Source organism: Taeniopygia guttata, chromosome 2 (assembly GCF_048771995.1).
Source record: "Taeniopygia guttata chromosome 2, bTaeGut7.mat, whole genome shotgun sequence".
NCBI lineage: Eukaryota > Metazoa > Chordata > Aves > Passeriformes > Estrildidae > Taeniopygia > Taeniopygia guttata.
The window spans coordinates 105670925-105692334 of NC_133026.1; the positions used below are offsets into that span (position 1 = coordinate 105670925).

The following is a 21410-nucleotide window of genomic DNA, read 5'->3' on the forward strand; positions in this document are numbered from 1 at the left end:
ATTTCATCTTTTTTATCCTCTGAATTAGTAGCCAGGACATCCGCTAAAAGGATTTAATAGTTACTTCTGAAATACAGTATTTTGAAGAAATAAAATGTGATTTTTTGGGGAAAATGACTGCTCCCAGTCACCTCAGTATAGACCATTGTTCTTCACTGCATATTGTTCTGAACATCTTTTTTATGTCACAGATGTTGCATCTAATCCTTAGTAAAGGGGTCATGTTTTCATAGCTCTAGCTGGGAGATGCTACAAGTGAGAAAAATATTTAAGATACTGTTGTTACAAAAACAAAAAGTCACACATAGCTATATTCATTGAATCAGTGCAACATATAGGATTACAATTTTTCCTTCCCAGAACTGATAAACTTAATTCTCATCATTAGGTGGGTGGATTTCTTATGACTCATGCACAGCATGATGATATTTCTGAGGAAGTGCTGCTGTATTTTACCCTAATTATAATTAATCATTAATTAATTATTATTTACTTGCTATTTTTAGGCTTCCAAGGACTACATTGGTATGGCTGTGAAAGATGGTTACCTTACTTGTGTCTATAACCTGGGAGGCGGTGATGGGGAAGTGAGGGTGCAGTCATTGGTGACTCAAAGTGACACTGAGGAAGCTGTTATGGATCAAGTTACATTTGAAAGGTATAAGACCCAAGGTGCAGAACAATCTTCTTAAAAACCTGCTAACAACACCTTTTATTAGTGTGATGTGATATCCTGCCTGTCTGATTTGGTTTTAGGATTTACCAGTACGCAAAGCTGAGGTACATCAAAGCAGCAACATCAATTTCTCCAGATTATGAAAGCCCTAGGAGTGCAAGCAGTGGAGACAGTGACATGCTTCTCAATCTTGATCCCAGCAGTGTTGTCTTTTATGTTGGAGGATACCCACCAGATTTTAGGGTACAGAGTTTCTTAGTGTTTTACAAAGATTTTGTGTTAATCATCCCATTGTTCGTACAAGTAAAGATTGGGCCTAGCAGTCTTTCAAAAGCATGTGTAAAAGTTTATCTATGTCAGTAGGAATAGATGAGATGCAAGGAGATACTGCTTCCTATAGAATCTGCCTAGCTTGTACCATGCTAAAGCTCAAAGAAGGGAGCTTGATGATTTTTCATTGCCAAGGAAAGCAGGAAACCTGTCCAGCCCTGCTAAATACTGTTCCAAATCCATGTGACTCTACTTCAAATTGTGCTGCACTATACCTAGGGTTGTATCAGATATTTTGGATATTATATACAAGCATGCAGTATCTTTTTTTTTTTAATGCATATTTAGAATGTCATATTCTGTGTCTTAATAATAGTTGCAGTAAGTCTTAGCAGTTAGATAGCAATGTAAAATTTTGTTAGCTGGTGTTGAAGAAATGGTTTTAATGACTCTGTTTTGCAGCCTCCAGATAATCTCAACTATCCTCGTTATGAAGGCTGCATTGAATTAAACAGCCTAAATGAGCATATTGTCAGCCTTTACAACTTCAAGAGGACTTTTAATCTCAACACCACTGAAGTGCAACCCTGCAGAAGGTATGATATGAACACAGAAGTGTTTCACAGTTCTGTGATTTTATTGTTATGAATTCTTGTCTTTCACATCCAGAAGAATTACCACTGTAGCTAAATTGGTGATTTTTTCTAATTCTTGGCCATTATTGCATTTCTTAGAGAAAATCCTTAGTCATGACATGCTTCACATCTATGGCAATCTCATTCTGTTTAAATTTAAGTGTTATAAAATCCAGACACAATTTGTAGATTAATGTGTTCATCTACTTTATAAAATAAATATTACATTAAGTTCAAAAATTGCAGTCATTAATGATTTCCTCTCTAAAGACCATTTGTGATTTTGACAGAAGCCAGTGGAAGGTTTTCTCTCTTGGGTTAGATCAGAATCTGGCCCTGTACCAAATGCTTTAACTTAAGCTTTTTTAAATTTATAATGGCAGTAAGTCCATGTGGTAGAAGTTTTTGCTGACATATATTCACACCTGTGGCATTGAATTATTACAGGTATAAAGAGGAGACTGACCAAAGCTATTTTGAGGGCACTGGTTATGCCAGTGTCACAGCAGGAGAAAGAAGTGGCGAACGAGTACGGTATGAGCAGACAATTGAGACGACTGCAGATGAAGGCATTGTGTTCTTTGCAGCAAATGGGGTAATGTGTGGAATGCTTCTGTCTGTTCTGTAGTGCAAGAACATCTTAAAAATCTCGCTTATTAAAGAAAATGTTAGATATAATAATAACTGTAAGGAAATAAAAGTGTTAAGTGTTAATAAAGATGTCTTAAAAGTGTTATCTTCACCCTGTGTGGAAAATTAATAGATATTGCTGTATGTTTAATGTCATATGGTTTAGTCTTTGGTAGTTGTACAAGAAACAGGGAGTTGGACTTATGGGTCCCTTCCAGTTTGAGATATTCAATGATTCTACCATGGGTGCCAAATACTAACTTTGTCAAGGCTGAGTGAAAAAAACATTCCAAGAAGCTCCTCCATTATGCCATGCAGAGAATTCAGAACTGGGGACAGGAAAGGAGGAATGTAATTGGGATCAAACCAACATTGGACTATTGAAATCCTCCAAAACTGGAAGTGCACTCTTCCCAAATCTAGATATGTGTGGAAACGGAGTAAGAAGGAATATAGGAAGTGACATGATGACTTATACCTGTAAAGATGCTCAAAACCACGGTGCTGCTACTTATCTAATAATCTTGTAGGCGTATTTGCAATCGCTGGATAATTTTTGCAATTCTGGATAATTTTTCAATGCTGCAAAAAGTCAGTAGACATTTGAAATGACACAAAGTCCTTTAGAGATTTGGAGCTAATTCCAGATCTGTTTATAATAGTTTAAAGTAATTATGATTGCTTAGTATAAGTTTTAGGCTTTGTGTTATCCTTTCCCCAAAATCTTTCTAGAAGCAACTAGATAGCTTCATTAAAATTATTCTTATGACAGTGAAATATATATCTGAAATTGTGGCAGTTTAATTGTGTTGTGGTTTTTTGCTTTTTTTTTTATTGCAGGATCAGTTCATCAGTGTGCTCATTAGAAATGGTCATACAGTTTTTAGATACAAACTTCACTCTGAAACACCAGAAGAAGTAGAAGCCAAAAAAACAGTAAATGATGGAACATATCAACAAGTATGTAATTTTAAAGAATCAAGGGATCATTATTTGTAAAAATACACATTAACTGAAACTGTCCTGTTGGAAAGCTTAGTTGTGGAGTTTTCCTTTTGTGTGAGGAAATCAAGTCACTGGGGACTAGTTTGGAGATGTGAAAATTAATCTTTCTCTTGTCCTGCTTTAATGTGAATAGTTAAGTTTTAACAGTGAAACCACCAAAGGAAAAATTTTGTCAGAGCAATGCTTTACGTAAAGATAGCTGTATTGATAGCAATTATTTGCTTTAGTTTCATACTTAGATTAGTGTTTTCACCACCAAAGGGTTTATTTCTTTAGGGTAGGCTGATCTTCATAGAGATTACTCTTTTGCAGTCTTTGCTGTTGCTTGTCTCCTCAGCTTCAGTCTCCTTAGCTACTCTTGTAGCACTACCAGAGTGAAATCATAAAGACATTGTTAAAAACCTTTGATTTCCTTGTTGGTTAGTTCTCCCATTTCCCCTTAATATATTTCCAACTAAACAGTGTAAACTGTAGGGTCTGCTGCAAGGAATCTTTATGCTCTACCTAAGTTTTGTGTTAAGTTTCCTTCAGCCAGCTGACTGACTTAGTTTTTGTATCAGGCAGCAGCTTCTGAATCTTCAGCTGCAAAGACAATACAATATCTGAATCTTAGGTGAGATGTGTTTTTAGGGCAATCTTTCAGATGAAAATAAAACTTCACTTTGTATTTGGATAGTTGAACATTTTCCTTGCTTTTACTAAATGCCCAAAGTATGCAAAGTACCTTTAAACTACTGCAGTTGTCCTTGATTTAAGTCACTAGTAAACAAGAGGAGGGGGAAAAAACATCCCAGTGTCCTGCTCTATGGGGGTACTTTTAATCAGGATTGTTGTTTCTGCCAAGTGAAGTGATTCTCATTATTAATGTATTTCAGATTAATTTGGTGCTTGACCGAAGAAACAAAGTTGTGTATGTCAGTCCTGGTATTAGAGCCAACATACAAGTCTTCAATTTCACTGAGTACTATCTAGGTGGAGTTCCATCTTTTCTACGGGAACAGTGAGTAACTGTAAAAAGACTGTAATAAACTGGCTTTGTCAGGAAACTCCGTCAAAACTCTTTCCTTACACAATTTTTTTCACACTCTGTATTGACTATCTAACGTGACATAAAAAAACAAGTGTATATTACATGATCATCATCCATGATTTTTGGCTAATGGTGAGATCTTTGTTGTAGCTCATCCTAAAGATTGGGTTTCATTAGCATGAGTATGTGTACACAAGAAAAAAAAATTGCTCTTGTTCTCATTTTCTATTTCTTATATTGTCAGCATTTATAGGTTACTGTAGTGGTGTGTGCTTTGAAGTGCCAGGCTACTGAACTCTTTTTCCTTCCCCTCCCTGAAACCAGGTTTAATATATCCACACCTCCATTCCGTGGCTGTATGAAGAATGTGAAAAACCCAAGCACTGCATCTGTTGTTTTTGATAAGACTTTTGGTGTCAGCAAGAAGTGTTCAGATGACTGGAAGGTAACTAATACATTTCCTAAAAAACTTCTGCTGGAGTTCACAGACTGGTTTGTCTATAAATCCTGGACCATTATATTTTGCTCAGGTCAAAAATTATATTTGGTAAACATGTGATGGCAATAAAAGAACCTGGATTGGGTGTGAAGATGCAGAAATAAAAGAGACAACAGCCCTATTGTGATAGCTTGTTACAGCACATAGTCCACCCTCTTATTGAATACTGTTTATAATTATGTATTTGTATTTACCATGTAAGCTTGTTGTCTTCCAGCTGCTGTTATTAATTAGGCTGGAATACTAAATACTGCTTTCCTCCTGCCAAGGTGTTTATGCTTCCTCATTAAATGACCTCTCAGCCTTTTTTCTAAAAGATCTTAACAGACTACTTCCATCAAAGTCTCTCATTCTAAGGCTCTACTCATCTGATTGTTTTGTAATTATTTTATGTGCATCCTTGAGTTTTGCCATGTTCTTTTTAAAATGGAACAACATGACATTTCAGTGCTGGCTTAACTAGTGCTGCATGGAGAGATGAAAACTATTCTTCTGCTTCTACTTACTGCTGCTTACATGGCGCAGGAGCTCAGTTGCCTTTTTTACTACAGTATTACACTGAAAGTTTATGCTTATTTTCTTTTACTTATGGCATCTAAACCTTTCACGGAGCAATTTCTTCACAAACTACCCTTGTAGAGTATCTAATCTTCATTCTCTGTATCTTCTCATGTATTAAAAAGTGACCCATGACTCATACAGTTTCAATTATGTAGCTCATCTGCACAGCTTCATAGTTATGAACTATTCTTCCAGCTACTCAGTTTTGTGTCCTCAAATGTGAAAACTTTAAAGCCACCGTAGGTAGAGATGAGCAGCTCATTATTCTCAGCAAGCTTTCTCTCTCTTTTTAGAGTTTCTCAGACGATAGTTAATGCCGGTGAAGCCAACTCTGATAGTCTGTTCTGTACCGAAGTAATGGTTTTCAGGGTTTGCCTTGTGCTTGGTTTTGACTAGAGCTGATCAAAATTATGTTGAGTGGGGCAGCTGTTATCTCATATTGGCATTTCTTCTGATTAAGAGAAAATCACTGAAATCATTATTTTTCTTTCTTTCAGCTTGTCAGATCTGCTGCTTTCTCCAAGGATGGAACACTGAGCCTTAGTGCAGCAGATTTCCCATTTCCAAAAGATTTCCAAGTGGGCTTTGGCTTTCAGACAACAGCTTCTGCCGGAACTCTCTTAAATTACAACCTACGGGTATGAAACACATTGAACTTAGCACATGTGATGGGTTTTATCTCTGAATCAGTCATTTTAGTTTGTATCATAAGTCTCATGTAGATTCCTGCTATTTTAAGGTAAGAAATGCCTTTTTTTAGTGTGGCATTGTTCCTGTCATAGGTCAGAGAAATGCATTCTGGCAGTTTCTTCACATGGCCAAAAAGTAGTTTGATGAGTAACTGAGCTTTGAACTAGAGCCTTCTGAAGAATAGCTCACACACCTGACACCACTATCCCAGTAAGAAAACTGGTGTTTAATTGGCTGGAAATTTTCTCAAGGAAAAATGGCACTCTGCCCACACAGAAATGTTACCATGTCCAAATAGACAGAGGAAAGGGATTGGTTCTTGCTATGATCTCTCAGAAAGCAGGGAAGTTTAAGTAGAACCCCATTCTGGCTGGCTGGAGGAGCTAAGAAGTGAGTGCACATCAGGTATCTGAGAAGTGGAGAACTGGTTTGTCTGCTTTTTGTAAAAATAAGCAAGTATTTTAAATAAATATTTGCTATTCAGAGTGCAGACGTATTTTGAAATGGAAGCTATGCTCATCATGCAGAACTTGGTACAAATCTCGTGCTAGATGACTGGGAAATGCATTTCTAGTGTAAGAAAATTTGTTGCCTACTGGCACCCACTGAGAGCTCTGTTGCTGGCAGTAGCAAAAGCTAAAGGCTTTTGCATTTATTTAGCTGATGATTTTGTGGGATTTTTTTTTTGTAGCCTGATGTTCTTTCCATCTTTCTGAGTCCTGGCTCTGTAACTGCAAAGATACGAGATAAGGAAATTAAACTGGAAAAAAAATATGAAGATGGGTCAATGCATTATGTGACAGTAATAAAAACAGGAAACAGGTGAGTCCAGTTCTTCATCTAGTTCTTTTATGTTGTGGTTGGGAAAGGAAACTCAAATTTTGTGGGACTAATTCTTTGGATAAACAGCTTAAAATGGTCTCTTCTAGCAGAGGATATCTAAATAATGAAGGGAAAGGAGATTTTTGTTCCATGAATGTGCATGCTCATACCTGGGATGTTTCAGCTGTACCCTACTATGCTTTTCTTTTATACATTGTGTGAGTTTTGACTGCTTGTCTAGCTGGAGCTTTGGAGTCTTTGGAGCTCTTCCCCTTCCCATAACTTTCACATGTGTCCCTGTAAAGGACCAGGGAAGAAGCAAATGCTGTGTCTGTTTTTTCAATAATGGTCTGTTATGCAGATATTAGATGTTAAAAGAGACAATTTACTAAAAAGCTCCTAAATCATACTGATTGCTGTGTAATGCATGAAATTATGTAAGTGTTAGCTGAAGGGGAAAGTTTTGAATTGTTGGCTAAAACTTTAGGTGATCGTAATTAATACTGCTCATTTCATTTTGACACAAAGAATTAAATCCTGTCCCATAGTTGACAATGAGAGCTTTTTTATGAGTTTCAATTGCTCCAGTATTTCAATGTAGGACTGAACTTCAACTCTTGCTCATTATCTCATATGGAAAAGCAGAGCAATTTCACAGCAGTCAATAAGCACATACTGAAAAAGTCCCAGAAGTAAGCTAATGAAGTTTTAGCATAATCACGATGTAACAAAGAAACACAACTGTCAAATGGTTATTTTATATTTTTAAAATTTAGTTTCCTTATTATTTGTTTATATATCATGCTTGTTTTCATTCACTTTTTTCAGAGTACATATGATGGTTGATGATGAGTCAAAAGCAATTGATTCTCCCAGGTCATCCAGCTCACAGGAATCAAACAGACCTATAAAATTCGGTGGAGATAATTTTGAAGGTTGCATCTCAAACATCTTTATTGAAAGGTATTTGGCCTTGAAAGAATTCTGTTTCATGCATTTTGTCCTGATCTCTTTCTTAAATCATATTAAAATTACATTTTACTAAAATGAATATTTTTCTTCTACGTGTGTGAAGCCTTCATGAATGCATAACTTTGCTGCCCTCAAATATTCTTTCATTCAGGCATATTATACATGTGATCCAGTTATAATTAAATCTGCTGTTCAGATGTAAAGGAATTTTAGTCTAAATCATACCTGTTTAGCAGTCTGTTAGCCAAAGAATGAGCTCTGCAGAGTGAATTGGATATGTCCCAACAAGGCATCCAAAAAGATTTGCTAAATTGTCTTGTTATAGCTCCCCAGGGAACCAGGTGGTGAAAGGAGTAAAGCTACTGACAGAATCAAAACAGTTCCACAAAAAAGTGAGACCATATGTGTAAAAATCATCCGCCCTATTTAGGCTGTCTCTTTTTTTCACCTGTTTGTCTGATTATTAGAGACACATTACACACAAAAATTAGGAGAAAAAACATGCATAAATATGTTTCTAGATGACAAGCATTCCATGAGTCATAAGTCATGTCCCAGTGGGACTTTGCCTTAGCTAAGTTTTGATGAGTATTTATACATACGTAGAGTTTTCAAAGAATAGTGTATTTTGATTTGATTGTCATACCACCACAGGATGGGATGAACTGGAAGGCACCTTTAAAGACCCTCTAGTTTTAGCTCCCTGCAATGGGCAGGGACATTTTCCACTAGACCAGGCTGCTCAAATTATGTCTTCATTTAAAGCACTACAAGGCAGTCAATGCCAAGATGATTTTTTCCCTTTTCTTTTATATACCTTTTATGTATCCTCAGTACTCCTAGCATGCATACTTGTAATTCCTTAAGTCTGATAACTCAGCATAGCCCTAGTAGTCTGTTAGGCCAGGAGACCAAACATCCTAAAGGCCTCATAGTAGGAGGCTGGAAAGCCCCACACTGTCTTGAGAAACCAAGGCCCTCTCTAGAACATATCCTCCAAACTAAAATTCTGCCCATCCAGGGGGGAATTCCTTGGATGGGGGAATATCACACCATTCATCCAAGCCTCCCATTGGGGCATCCTTGTTAGATATCCCAATTTGTAAGCTCTATGAATTGTAAATGTGATTTTATCGTGTGTGTGCATTGGGGTGCGTCCCACCTTGGTGAAGTGGTGCACCATAAGGAATCTTATTAAAATACCTAGGTAAAAACCCCTTATCCCTTAATCTTGTCTCGCTCTCAATTTTTTTAAGACCAGGAAAAGGCCTCAGAAGTAACCTATATATTAAACTTCCCATCAGAAAACAAATTTGGAAAGTTTTTGTGCCAAATTAGTGAAGAATAAATACTGTAGCTGGTCTGATGGAGTGAATGGAGAATGATTCACAAACCTACCACTCTTCTCATAGAAAACCACAAGCAAGGAGCTTTGTAGCTTTTTTAGTAACGTTTTTTGTAATTTACTGATTAGAGATGCTTTGTGCAACTTAGAAAATTGTAGTATTGCTTAATATTATTCTTTATACACAGGGTAAATTGGCTTTGACTTATCAACTGGCTTATAAATTGGCTTATAAATTGGCTTATCAGTTTTTCTGATAATTTGGCTATAACACTAGAGGTGCATGTGAAGTTGTGACGGGCTTTGTCCCTTTACAAAACTCATTAGAACATCTTATTTAAGGAGAGAGTGAAGCAGAACCTGATGATGTTATATTTTCTTGGTTTGAAATTAGTTATGTATAATTACCAATCAAAGTTTCATAGTCTGATTCAGAAATCTTAATCAAGGCTGCTGTAATTTTTTTCTCTCTTTTCAAGAGCCATATATGTTTGTGTTCTTTTAATAGTTTTTAGCAAAAATTACTTTGTTTATAAAAAATGAGAACAAAAATCAGAGTTTTCCTATAGCCAAAAAGAAATCAGCAGAACCAGGAAAAATATGATTTACAGCATTGAATGTACATTTTTTGTTGAAAAATAAAAATTGGTACTTTACTATTGTGTCACTGGGAAATATATTTTGTGCAGATAACATTTTTACAATGTGTTTGTTGTTGATTACACTAAAAAAAGGAATGCTGAGCCACAGCACTTATTGCTTTAAATCACAACAGGGCAGGTCAGCTCCCCGAGGTTCAAAATCTTGTTGCTAATACTGGCAAGACTGGTGTGTCCCTCGGAGCTTGCCAGGAATACGAAAACCTTGAACCAATGCTGCTGCAGGAATTTAAAAACCCTCTCAGGCTCAAGATGCTCAAGGTATGCTTCTTGTTACTGTCATCTTTGCTCCATACTGTTGCCCAGGCTTTCCATCATTTCTGGAACTGAGATCCAAATGTTCTTTCATTCCTTCCATCTCACATCTGAAGCAAATTTTCACTGTGTTGGAGTTTAGGGAAGACTGTTTACTGCCTTGGTTGGGAGCTCTTAAATGTATTCATTGAAATGTTTCTATTTATGTGCACATATGATAAATGTTTCAATTCTGTCTTATGTGCACAGAATGAAAAATACCTTGATTATTTGAAAGCTGCTAACATGCAAAACCACACTATACCAGCTCCATTACATGACAGCAGTGAAGCATATCTCCTTGGAAGCATCCCCAACAGTTTCATATCCTACATGTTTTCTCCATTGTTATCCACAGACAGGTAATAAAAATGTTCTCTGTTCTCCTCCTAGCACTTGAATTGTCAAAGCTGCTTGACTCTTAGGGTGCTAAGTGTAAGGATTTTCTTCTTGTTTATGTCTTGGGCCATAACAAAAAGTGTTTCTAAAAGTTCAGGCTTTTTTTTTTCTTGTGCAGACATTTACCTAAACTGAGTAGATTGAATGGGACATGGTGGACAATTACAATGCATGTTCATGCCAGTTCCTAAGCCTGATTGTGTTACATTTCATTCACATTCAGAAACACAGTGTATAATGCCATGATTCCACCCAAATGCTATTCTGCATTTCACAAATGGAGTTTCACTGGAGAACAGAAAAGATACAACTAACAAAATACACCTATACTGGAATATGCTTACTTTCCTCTACAGGTTACATTTCTCTGTAGATGTACGGACTCGATCATCAAGAGGATTAATAGTTTTCATGGAGGAAAGCTCTGAGGACTCTTATATGGCTCTCCACATTTCAAAAGGACGATTTGTCTTTTCACTTGGCTCTGGAGAAAAACAAATCAAAGTCAAAACCAATATTAAATACAATGATGGGCAATGGCACACTGTAAGTAGTATGGAACCACAGTGATAACTAGCATTCAGCAGGCACAGCCTGCTGAATAGAAACTCAGTTTTGGTCATTGATAATTAATTCCTATGCCTGAAAGTTCATGTGGTTGACAGGTCTCTGAGAGATCTTATTGAGACTGATCGCTCCAGGATGTTATTTTCAGTTTAAATGTTTTAACAGCATGATGTTTAATTTAAAGACAAAAAAAAAAAAAAAAAAATCAACAGTGGCTTTTGTTGGCTTTTGGGTTTTTTATTCTGTTACATTTGCCTCCTGGAAAGGTGGTCTTCAGCACAGATGGGAAGAACGCCCGCCTTGTTGTTGATGGTCTAAGGTCCCAGCACAGAAAATTGGTAACAAATTCTGCCATCAACATTAGGCCACCAGTGTATGTGGGAGGGCTGCCACCACTGAAGAGACAGGTAAATAATTGACAAATCCACCCACATACACTCCTCATGTTCCAATAATTATATGGGAAAGTCTTTAATACACAGGATTTCCGTGCTGAAAAACTTTAGGGAGGATTTCCAAGGGCCATGTGAGCACCATCTGTGACTGGTGTTTGCAGTGGTTCATTACAGATCTTTTTCCTCACCTGTTCACACAGCCTTCACCTGTACTTGTATTTTCAATATGTTGCTGAGACACTGATGACAACCATGTACTCTTTTAATTTTTATTCCTTAAAAATAGAGAAGACCAAAGTCACATTTTTAATTCCAGAAATACCATCTTTCGGCAGAACATTTACCTCAGTGGACTAAACAATAATCAGTAGAAAAGCAAAAGAATCATTCTCATCAAGGAGTTATGGATGTAGAACTGATGGATGGATTTTAATCTGAAATATGTACAGTTTCTATTTTAAAAAGGGAACAGTTAATGATCCAGGGTATTTTATAAAATCAGATTTAAATAAACAGACTTAGGAAGGGAAGGGTTGCTTCAGGACTTTCACAATTCCTCTTGCACTGTCTTTTTGACACATCATTGGGAAGTATCTGTTTTACAAGCAGGAGTCATGTTAATTCAAAATCGATTCTTACTGGGTTTCAAGCACTTTTTTAGAATTTTGGAATACCTTTTCACTGCATCAAAGATGGGTGTTAAGTGCCTTTAGTGCCTGTTGGCATTCTACAGTCCAACAGTCCAAAAGAACCAATGTTTAGTATTACTGCTGAAAAAACAAAAAGCCATAGTGCTTCAGTATTCATGTTTTGAAATATGCTTTCAGAATATGCCAATGAAGAGTTTCAAGGGTTGCCTGAGGAATTTTAAGATGAATGGAAAAGCCATGAATGCCCCTCAACAAAAAAATGGAGTACTTCCATGTCTGGATGTTCCTATGGACACAGGGATTTATTTCTTTAATGAAGGAGGATATATCACCATTGGTAAGCATAGAGATTATGGTACATGGAATTGTCTGAAGCATGTAGGTACATGGGTTACTTGTTTTTATGTGGTTTTCCAATTATTTCCACCTATGATCATCCCTCTCCACACTGTTTAATTCTCCACAGGTAATTTGCTGATGAGTGTGGATTTCAAGATTGTATTTACCATTCGACCAAGGAGTTCAACTGGTGTACTCCTCCATGCTGGAAGCAAGCAAGACAACTACTTGACTGTTTACATGAAGGGAGGGAAGGTGGGTACAGACTGTGTCCATTCCAGCTGTATTGCCCTCATTCAGCAGGGGGAATTCTGACCTTCCCCTGTTGCTCCTGTTCTTTTTCACAGTGGCTTAACAAGTAACTTCTTTACAGGTGATTGCTGCTGGAAATAGTGATGCTGGAGAATTCCAGGCATCAGTCATACCTAAGAAACCTCTGTCTGATGGACGGTGGCATACCATTGCAGGTACATTGTACATACCATTTCTTCTGAAGCTTTGAAGTGACGGTGGGCACAGAGCACTGCAGCTCCAAATTTTTATTAACCATTTAGCTTCTGTTTAGTCTGAGAATACTCTTTAAAACAATGTGTCTTGTGTTAATTAAAGGCTATATGTAAGTTTTTTTGGTAGGCTCTGTTAAGCCCAGATGACCTGGGATTGTCAGCCTGATTCTGAATTAAAATTAAATCTGTTTTTTTCTGTGCCTTAAATTTCAAGAAAGATGCTATTTAAAAATAGTGCCATATCTACCTGATTCTTTAATAGAGTTGAGAAAGAGTTCTCATTTACCTGCTTCTTTGCAGTCTCTCAGAAGGAGAACACAGTGCAGCTAGAGGTGGGCACACAGAGTAATTATAGCACTGTACTTCAACCCTCTCCTCCTAGACGTGTGTATCAGCCACTCTACTTTGGCAAAATTCCAGGTAATATTATTGCTTCTTATTTTTTCATGTTTCTTCCTTTCCAAAACAAAGGTCCCAACCATTCATATTCTTCTATACAATTTCCCCTTGCCATAATTAATGTTCTTTAAAATAATTCTTATTAACTTGGTCTTTCCACCTTGTTTTTTGTAGCAAATTTGGACACCCTGTGGCTTCCTGTTGAAGACCCATTTTTTGGCTGTCTTCGGAATATTACCATCAATGACAAACATGTCTCCACCAGGAGAATTTCAGAGATTCATGGTTCAGTGAACTTGCACGGGTGCCCAGAGAAGTAACTCTGCTGTTACAGTTTTCGTGCACACATTGGGCTGTGTCTGCTGAAGAGCTGTGTGGATTCCCCTTTGCTGACCAGCATCAGGCTGCTTCTTCTGAACAGCCGGTGAGCAAATGCATCCTCTGGATGTGGACTGTGCCAAAGCAAATGAAATGTATTTGCTTTGAAAAGCTCCCTTTTAAATATCATTGATTTCCAAGGTAATCCGTTGTGCCTTTTGAAATATATGCAGAAAATGTAATTGCATATACCCTACTGGGCCAAATTCTGCTCTCATCCAAAACAGCAGAGACTTCAGCAACTCCACTGTCTTAATTTTGGAAATTTTCCTTAATGTTGGCTATCTTGAGAGCAAATTTGATTCATTAATATAAAGAATTTTATAAAATCTCTTTGGATTGTTGCTTATACAGAAATGTACATTGATGTTAAAAGTAATAATAATATAAATGGAGTTTGAAGCACTTTAAGGAGTGAAACTCTGGGGGTTTGTTACAAAGTTAGGAATTGTGGGACCAAATAAATGCAGTATGTTCCTAAAACATTTCATTTTCTTGTTTGGTTGTTTTAACCAGGTGGGTTTTTAATGTACTTTTTAGAAGCTGCTAAATCCTGCTTGCTTTGTGCAAATATTTCTGTAGGTTTAAGATGCTGATTTGCCTGAATAAGCAGGTAGCCATCATCTCTGCATCTCTGCTCATCACAATTTGATTATTTAAAAATCTCAAAAAGAGGGTCATTTTTTTGCAATCTTTAGAGACAGAGTCTCTTCCATAGGCAGTATTTTTTCCTAATGAAATGAAGAAAAGTTTTATCAAGAATAGCAGCTGCATCTGCTACAATTATGAAATACAAATTACAGGACTAACACAGCAAAACTGTTTTCTTCAACATTCAGATCTTTGTTTTGTACCTGATTGTGACCCACAGTGGAGGGCAGGGAACACACTTTGCTTTATTATTCAGAGAAGAGAGCTGGACTGTGTAGACTTGACATTGCTTCTTTTTCCACTGCCATTCAGAATCAGCATTTTGATAATTTTTTTTTATCCCCAATGCCTGATGCCAACTCTCTTTTGCAAAATGAAAAAATAAAAAAAATGAAAATAATTTCTAATGCTGGTCCTTCATGTAGAGAGGCATGCAGACAAATTCTCCTTCACTCCTAATGTTCCTACTTTCCCCTGCCTTCTTCTCAATGTACAGCAGTGTGTCCTCAGTGTGTTTGAAATGATGTGCAAGATGGACTAACAGAAGCAGATGCCAGATCAATAGCCCTTATGGTTTTAGTCATTATTCCCTTTGCAGCTTTGCAGGGTGGCAAAAGTGTCAGAAGGCTGTTCACACCAAATCTTGTGTTGCTTTCTCTTTTATGGAACATCTTTCACAGGCAAATCTGTGTCCATGCAGAAGTTTCTGAAGTATAAAGCCAGTATTGGTGGGAATGGGATGCATGCCGGGACTCAGGGCTCAGAGGGAGCAAAGGATTGACATGTAATAGCAGAGCACTCTCCTTATATTATACATATTCTCCTGTACAGCAATCTGCCACATGGGACAGCAACAGCCATCATGGTGGAGGTGATGGCTTCAGAAATCATTTCCTGTGATAGCAACAACTGAATCCTTTCTGTTTATAAAAGCTCAAATACTGCTCAAATACTCAATTGACCAAAACGGTGAAAATACTCAATTTATTTACTGGCCTGAATTGACACTAATAGTTTCCAGAAGGAGAAAGGAAAAACAATTAAATTTTATCATGCAATTCTCTAGTAACCTTCCCTCTCTCATGCTCATCAGAGAGCTCTGTGAGGCAGATTTTCCCAAACCACAAAAAAAAGCCTTTTCATTCTTCTCTTACCACCCTCAGTAAAGCAAAGACAAAAACCATGGCAAAGATTTTTGCATCACAGCCTGGAGCCAGTCCTGGATTTCAATTCCCTTCCATTTGATTTGATTTTATCAGAAGTAATTTTAATGCTGACAAAAAGAAATGAAAAATGTATAAAGACTTGAGTAACTGTAAGATATATTGATCAGTAAGTATTAATTCTAATATGATACTACTTTTGCGCAACAACAAAAAAAAAATAAATAGAAAAGTCTCTGGTATTAAGGTACTTTGTAGTTGTTTGGGTTTTTTCCCCCCACAATTTTTTGTATTGCTTCCACAGAGTCAGACTATCATACATTGTTGGTACAATGACTAAAAGCCAAGTAGAGTTTCAGGTTCTGTACTTTCACACAGGTAAATCTATATCAGACTGAGGAACACTTAGTAAAAAGCTTTTTCACAGAATATTTTGAGTTGGAAGGAACCATCAAGTATCATCAAGTCCAGCTGATGATCTTTACATGAGGAAAGAATTTGTCCTGTTTCAATTGATGAATAATTTTTATTATTGAAGAAATCCACGTGGACACTGTGTTATGGGTTTTTTTAATTTTTAGAAGTAGTAGTCCAAGAATTTCATCATCAGTGTTTGCATTTGACAATAGCTTGCATGAATTATTTGCCTCTTTTGGCCATAGCATTTCAGGTGTGTCCCCAAAACTAGCAATTCCCATGTTAGAATAAAATACTCACACATGAGAGGCTTTCCCTGTAACATTTCATTCTACAGTCATTTTACTAATCGAATACCATGTTCTGAGAGCGCATGGCTTAAAAATGCACACTCTTTAACAGCATGTTCTTCTGAATCCCAAATCAATTACAGAATGAGAGTGGATTTCCACTCTACGCTAAACCACATTTGTTATTGTTACCATCAAATCTCTCTCTTGTCCATTTAAGTATCAAGGGCAAAGGGTTCTCATCCAGTTAATTTGGATTAGATTTAATAGGATCATGTTGTCTGAGGTGGATGACACCAAGGTCTGTGAGTTTCCATTTATTATAACTACAAACCACAGCCAGATTATTGGCAGCTGAAAGACAGAAAGCCTAACATTGAGAACTGAGAGCAAATAAAATGAAATAGATCACAGGGCACTGTAGAAGGAAATACACATTCATTGCAGGAAAAAAAGTGTATATACATGCTAATATATATGAAAGGAAGACATACTGCCTTTTCACTGCTTATAAATGACTGTAACCTAAGTTTCTAATAACAAAAGCTTCCAATTAAAACTTTTAACATTCTGTCTGTACCTGAGCTAAGGTTTTGTGCATTTGTTTCTGTGGAGCTTTCATTTAAAACACAGAGCCATTGACCTTTTACACTGTCACCAGCAACACAAATTGAGCAAGCTAACTTTCTGTGGTTTTGTAACCACTGGTTTGAGTCACCTGTGAGCCAATTCATTTTAGCTTTCCATCCTCTTTGCCTTTTCATAAGTCCTGCATGGTTATTTTTTATATATGGTATTTTTTATTATTATTTGGGGTATTTTCTCCCTTCTCCTTTCTTTCTGCCCTTCATAACATAGCCTTGAAAATGCAGTCATAGTGAAAACACTATAAATGTGTTATGGTTTTGTAATGGACTCTTCCCATGCTTTTTGCCTCTTACCATTCTCTTTGTGGTTTCCTCATTTAAGAAAACCAAAAACCTCCTGCATCTTTCTCTAATGATGTAAGGAAATTTAGGACACAACCTTCTGTAAATCTGTCTGCATTTTCTAAAAATACATTAAATGGACATCCCTGGCAAAAGGGATGTTAAAGGGGATGGTGCTATCATAAAATATTATAGCTTCACTGGAGACATTAAGGCTGCAAAGCAGAAACATAAACATCCTTTGTGCAGCTGGCTCAGACATCTTAAAATTGCAAGAGGCTGGTCATTGCCTGAGCTGCAACGAAGCACCCTCTGAGTATAAAGAATTGCAAGCAAAATAACCATTGAGTTTTTATGTTCTGTCAGTTTAGGGGATCCTCTGTAGCAATAAAACCAGATTGTGACCTCTTGGTCATATTGTACTGTGTCTCCTGCTTTGCAGCTGATAGCATAAGACGTTTTTTAAACACACTCCTAACATTGCTTTACACCTCAGCCAGTTAACTGTGTTTCCTACATTCCTTCCAAATGGGAAGCACATATGAAATGTTCCATGAGACACAGTTTCTTTGTTAAGGTGTCACTGACTCGTTGAAAAAGATGGAAAACTGCTGCATTGTCACACAGAATAAAAAGAAAGATAGTTGGCATCATGGCCTTTTGTCTCTGTTCACTTATATTTAAATTGGGAGCAGCAACAGGTTTTTCCATTGTCTGGGAGCCTGTGTTTAAGATTTCTGTCACAGGAGGACTATGCACTGGTAAGAATGAATAATTACATTTATTATTGTGTCAGTAATTTATAAAATATTATTTATCATGGTTTAGGAATGGTGCTTCACAGTTCAGTGCACCCACTGAGACTCTCCCAAACCACACTGACACTTGCCCACTCTTCCTTTCCCCTGCCTTTCCTGGTCCAGCAGGGGAAATTGAGAATTAGGGCACAAAAGGTAAAGATCACAGGTTGAGAAAAGAAAAATTTACTGGAAACAGCAATGAGATAAGAAAATGAACAATAATAGCAACAATATGAATAATGAAAGTATACAAAGAGAGGGTGATTCATGTGCAAAGATGCTCACCAGAGACCCCCAAGACAATGAACCATGGCAGACAATACATGGTTTTTTTAACCAGAAGCCCTGTCCTCCCGTACAGAAGCCAGAGTCCCTTACCCTGCTCCTGGCAATGACATGAGGTGGTATGGAATAACCTCCTGCCATGCTTCTTCAGCCATGCTTCCTCAGGTACTGCAAAAAAATTAACTCTGTCCTGGCCAAAACTAAGGCAATATAGAAAGGAGCTGTTAGAATTTCCATCCAGAAAGAATTACACAGATCGCTTTTTGATGTCTGAAGACATAACGAAGAAAAACATTTTAAAGGCTAGAGAAACAAATTATTTTGTGTTCAACCAGCTCTTGCTAATACAGTTTTAATTAATAAGATTAATTATTAGTATAATAAGCCAAAATCTATCAACATGAGATATTACTTAATAGAGGAATTGTATAATCAGGTAACAGCACCTACCATAAATCTTAATTCTAGATCCTGGTTACTTTCCAACAAGAATTACTGTCCTGATACTACAAACCTAGAGAACCAGTAATATGCCGAGGCACTGACTCCTGTGGTGAGGTCAAGAGCTTCAATAATAAAATTTACCTGAGAACAAGGTGTCAGATCAGTAATAAAATTCTAACTTTCCATTTTCTGCACTCATTTAAATCTAAGGTAATTATATGTGCCCAGGGCCACTAACCTAAGCAGTAAAGAAGCTAAAAACATTTTGAGCAATTCTCCAGGGAAATACATAGGCATAATCCAAAGTTCAGTGGCTTAGTGGAAAGATTGAACCAGTTCACAGGACTTTGGTTCATACACCTTATTAAAACATGCAGTAAATCTTAACTACTGTTTATAAAAAAATGTATTCTAAAATATTGCCAAGGTTTATAGAGAATTGTTACTGCAGATTAAATCTGTTTGTTATGTAATAAAGGGCAGGACACAGTCTCCATAAAACCTAAGATAATCCATCTAATGCAAATATACATAAATGGAAACTTTACACAAATGCAAAGGGTATTTGCATCAGCAAGAAGAGTGGAAGCAAGGACACCAGGCAGATAACCATGCTCCCTGAGTGGTGAAGTGGTGAAGGCAGTGCTGGGAAGAGATGCTTTCTGTGAGCCAAAGATCCCACTGAGACTCAGCTGTTTCCTACGCTGCTCAAAATCAAAAGTAACTGCAGCCATCCCACTATGCCTTTACCAAAAGAAAAGAAAACTCTTCCGGCAATTTCATTATTCCTGCATGCAGAAGAGTAGTACCAAATTTCCGACTGATCCTTGTATTTAGTCAGATTCTTGTAACTTGATATGGGCATGTTAAAGGAAGGTAATGTTCCCAAAGCAGAGCCACTTAAGAGGACATTTGATCCCTGAATCTATGTATATTGCATTTATCAGAAAAGATGAAACGAATCAACATGACATATATGCTCAACACAAATTTAATTCAAAACAGACACCACAAAACCACTCCTGGTCTTTACTCTTATTTAATTAAAATGGAATGAAAAGGTTAAATCTTTCAAAGAGACACTGCATGCCATCAAACAGAATAAAGGCCAGGTGCCTGATTGGGATAAATCAACGCTACTCTGTTGTTACTTGATTTAGACTGATAGGAGAAGAGGATCTAAGTGTGTTGTGTTTGTGTAGCTTTGTGTGTTTTAAATGTTGGGGACACAATGCAAAGACCTTATAAAAAGGACTTTGCTGCAAACAGTTAAAACTAGGAATGTTACAGTTCACTTTCTGTGAAAAAATACAAGTTTGGGTTTTTTTTATCGGTGTTAAAAAAATGCTTAAAAACAAGATACAAGCCTAGAGGATGGACAGAAAGATCTTACAGTTGAAGAAGAAAAGCAATACAGGAAAAAGCAAGCCTTGGTACTTCTCAGAGAGTACTTACCCCTGCCAAAGGACATGTCTACAGCAGAGAAGCTGTTAGAAACTGTTGTTAATTTGACTGGACAATTTTATTGTGGTTTAGTGTGGACAATTTATGTGGTTACAACAAGGAACACAGGCCCTGACCCCTTGAATCCCAGGCCCAGTACCGCCCTCCTGGGCTGCTCCTGTGTGGTATCCAGGGTGTCCCAACATCTTCTCAGTCCAGGGGAGGGCTGTGGGGCTGAGTGGCTGCCTGCACCCTTTCCCCAGTGCTGAGGGGAAAGGTTTTACTCAGGCTTCCCCTCTTTTCTGACCAGATGCTCAGTCTGTGAGCAAAAATACAAATCTCTGCAATGGGGAGTTCAAGAAAATGGTCAGCCAGGCTAAGTATATGACAGGAGGAAAACATCACGGAGCTGCCACTCCTGACCCTTTTTTATTTTGCTCTCTGACCCTTTTTCTTTTGTTTGCTGTACTCAGTATAATGGAAGGGAACATCTGGACTCTAGTGACAGCAACCAAATTTGCATGCACATAGCAGATAATTAAGCACGTGTCTATCTGCAGCTGCAAACAGCAATTAGTCTTAAGATAGCTTTGCACACCCCTTCCTGCCTATTCTTCTGTTCCACTCAGAGGGCTCTCTCACGTGTGCATCTCTGAGAGGCACTGAGTGCTGGCCTCCTTTTCATTTGTGAAGACAGTTGTGCAGCTGAGCTTAAACCCTTCAATATAACTTTGAATAGGATGAACTTCCTCTGATCTATCAATTTCCAGTAGAAATGGCTTTCTGCATAAGGCATGATGCGGTGACCCAAATCAAAACATCCGTGCTTACATCCCAGCATTGCTGAGACTATAAGCAGATTTCATTCCTAGTTCCTCATCTTAGATCTGAGGAAACTGAGCTCTAGAGAGTCACTTCTGACTGCTGATGTTTTGTGTGGCTGTCTCTTGCCTCTCTGCAATTGCCCACAGCAAATACAGCCTTCCCTGCTTTCTGCAACTAGGAGGAAGTTTACATTTGCCCTATAGCCTCCACCCCAAGGCCATGAAGGGCATTTTATAACATGTTGTCCTACCTAGTAAATACATTTATCCTGTGCCTGTCTTAAGTTTTAGAGTCCCCTGGCAATGAAACTATAGATAGCATTTTGTTGCCTCAAACAGGTGCCCTCATTTCTCCCGTGAAAGAGTCAAATTTTCTAGACAGTAAAATAGAAGCTGCTCAGCGCTGCAACTAAGAGACCCAGTTTAGAGTAATTTACAAAGCA

The 21410-nt window shown here is 37.5% G+C and overlaps 1 protein-coding gene across 2 annotated transcripts in view; it reads left to right on the top strand.

Moving 5' to 3' along the window:
* The window catches only part of LAMA3 (laminin subunit alpha 3), a 107422-nt gene extending 93216 nt beyond the window's left edge, over positions 1-14206 (top strand). For both annotated transcript variants that reach the window (XM_030266093.4, XM_072924575.1), the window contains exons 59-77: positions 507-658; positions 757-919; positions 1409-1542; positions 2029-2176; positions 3052-3171; positions 4092-4216; positions 4571-4691; positions 5804-5944; positions 6688-6818; positions 7647-7781; positions 9911-10055; positions 10299-10450; positions 10844-11033; positions 11321-11461; positions 12277-12436; positions 12566-12693; positions 12812-12905; positions 13245-13364; positions 13518-14206. In XM_030266093.4, the coding sequence (XP_030121953.4) occupies positions 507-658; positions 757-919; positions 1409-1542; positions 2029-2176; positions 3052-3171; positions 4092-4216; positions 4571-4691; positions 5804-5944; positions 6688-6818; positions 7647-7781; positions 9911-10055; positions 10299-10450; positions 10844-11033; positions 11321-11461; positions 12277-12436; positions 12566-12693; positions 12812-12905; positions 13245-13364; positions 13518-13663 (2646 nt within the window). In that variant the 3' untranslated portion in view covers positions 13664-14206. The remainder of the gene's footprint in view (positions 1-506; positions 659-756; positions 920-1408; positions 1543-2028; positions 2177-3051; positions 3172-4091; positions 4217-4570; positions 4692-5803; positions 5945-6687; positions 6819-7646; positions 7782-9910; positions 10056-10298; positions 10451-10843; positions 11034-11320; positions 11462-12276; positions 12437-12565; positions 12694-12811; positions 12906-13244; positions 13365-13517) is intronic.
* Positions 14207-21410: the final 7204 nt, after the last annotated feature.